The following is a 1,646-nucleotide window of genomic DNA, read 5'->3' as shown; positions in this document are numbered from 1 at the left end:
CAATCTTAAAAAGAGTTCTGATGATGCAAAATAACTCAGTATGTCAACCTGAACTGCACTTGGCAACCTACAGAAATAGACTCACAAGCATGGAAAAGAAATGTGAAAGTGGATCTCAAAACCACTGGCAGGAGAACCTTCCCTCTGATCTCAAGAGACTGTTACACCTCTGCCTGTCACTGTGGCTCAGTACCTAAGGGCAGTCAATTCCATAGTTTTCAAAACAAAACTAAAAGATGCACTGAGGGAGAACTGAATCAGTGATTACTAACGAGACAGAAAGAGATAGTTTGTATTTCCTGTACAAATTAATTTGTACTCTTAAGCCCTTCACTTCAGTCACTGCTCTGGTAAGTTACAGACTTTGAGCTATGCATTTCTGTGCCCCATTTCTCCACTGGAATTTAAATAGGTTGAAAGTGACAATGTTTTTCAAAATTATAAAAAGTAATGGTAAAGGCTGATTTGAGCACAGGCTCCAGAAGCGAAGCGCTGAGGTTAAGCCTTACCTCAGCTCCAGTATGCTAGTGACATTCCTGGAGGGGAAGATACGCCGAATATAGTTAAAATCCCCAACAAAGAGACTTCCATCAATACCCACTGCCAGTGCTACAGGGGCCAAGAGCTTATTTCCTTCTGCCAGACCATTGCAGCTCGGACAGGAGATGCTTCTGCGGCGCCCGTTCCCCATAATGCTGGTTATCACAGCTGGCTGCTGGGTGAGAAACTGATTTTCTCCGTTGCCTTTGTGCAATATACCTAAGGACAGAGAGGAGAAGAAGTGGTTATTACCACCATTCATTGCAGGGGACTGCAGGCTGTTTTCTTTTCAACAGCTGCTTTTAAGGACTGTTATAATGAAATGACTCCACCATTTGGTTTTTCAACGGTGCAAAAAGAGCAGAAGCATTTTGCAGGAGTAAAAATAAAGGTGTAATGAAGATTCAGTGTTAAAACCCACACACATACACAGCTACAGACCCAAACCTACACCCAGAGTCCTTTGGTATTTGTCATGAAAGAAAACCCTGCCACACAGCTCTGGCCTGGGACTGTGGTTTCGATGGTTTCTGAGTGGGTGGAGAAGAGCTGTTCCTTATTTGTGTCTCACTCCAGTTTCCTGTATCATGTTTTGTTTGGAATTCTGTGCCAACCTTACTGTTCTCTTTCCACCTTTCAGTCTTTCACACTTTTTAAATGGAAAATGAAAAATGAGAAATGGAGGCACCAGAGAGGATGATGGCACAGAAAATGAAAAGATAGGAGAAAGATGAAACTCCCAGAAAGGCTGCTAAGGATCAATGATAAAAGGCAAGAGGGAAGCTGGTGGTACAGATCTCTATTAGGCTTCAAGAAAATACCTTCAAGATAGGATTTATTTTCAAAATATTTGCTCAAAGAGCAGACCCCTGCTCCAAGAAGGCAGTGGATTTTCTGACAGTGTGACCATATCCTTTGTCATCAAAAACTGCGGAAATCTGGCTGGAAACTTTCAGCCTCATGTTCTTCTGGAAATGAAATTGTAACAAAACTGGTTCCCCACTGGCGACAACACTCGCTGTTGCCAAGTACTACCCAAATGTGGACCCACTTCCCAGTGGTGGAAGTGAATTCAAATAGCCTGATCTTGCCAATTCTGAACAATA

The 1,646-nt window shown here is 42.6% G+C and overlaps 1 protein-coding gene across 1 annotated transcript in view; it reads right to left on the bottom strand.

The window, feature by feature from the left end:
* The window catches only part of TENM2 (teneurin transmembrane protein 2), a 618,654-nt gene that overhangs the window by 30,448 nt on the left and 586,560 nt on the right, over nt 1-1,646 (bottom strand). Inside the window, 1 exon segment of the mRNA XM_017726535.1 lies at nt 510-759. Coding sequence (XP_017582024.1) covers nt 510-759 — 250 coding nt within the window.

Source organism: Corvus brachyrhynchos, unplaced genomic scaffold (genome assembly GCF_000691975.1).
Source record: "Corvus brachyrhynchos isolate BGI_N302 unplaced genomic scaffold, ASM69197v1 scaffold262, whole genome shotgun sequence".
In the NCBI taxonomy this organism is placed as follows: Eukaryota; Metazoa; Chordata; class Aves; order Passeriformes; family Corvidae; genus Corvus; species Corvus brachyrhynchos.
Note: the sequence above shows the minus strand (reverse complement) of the source record. Positions and strands in the feature narration are given on the sequence as shown.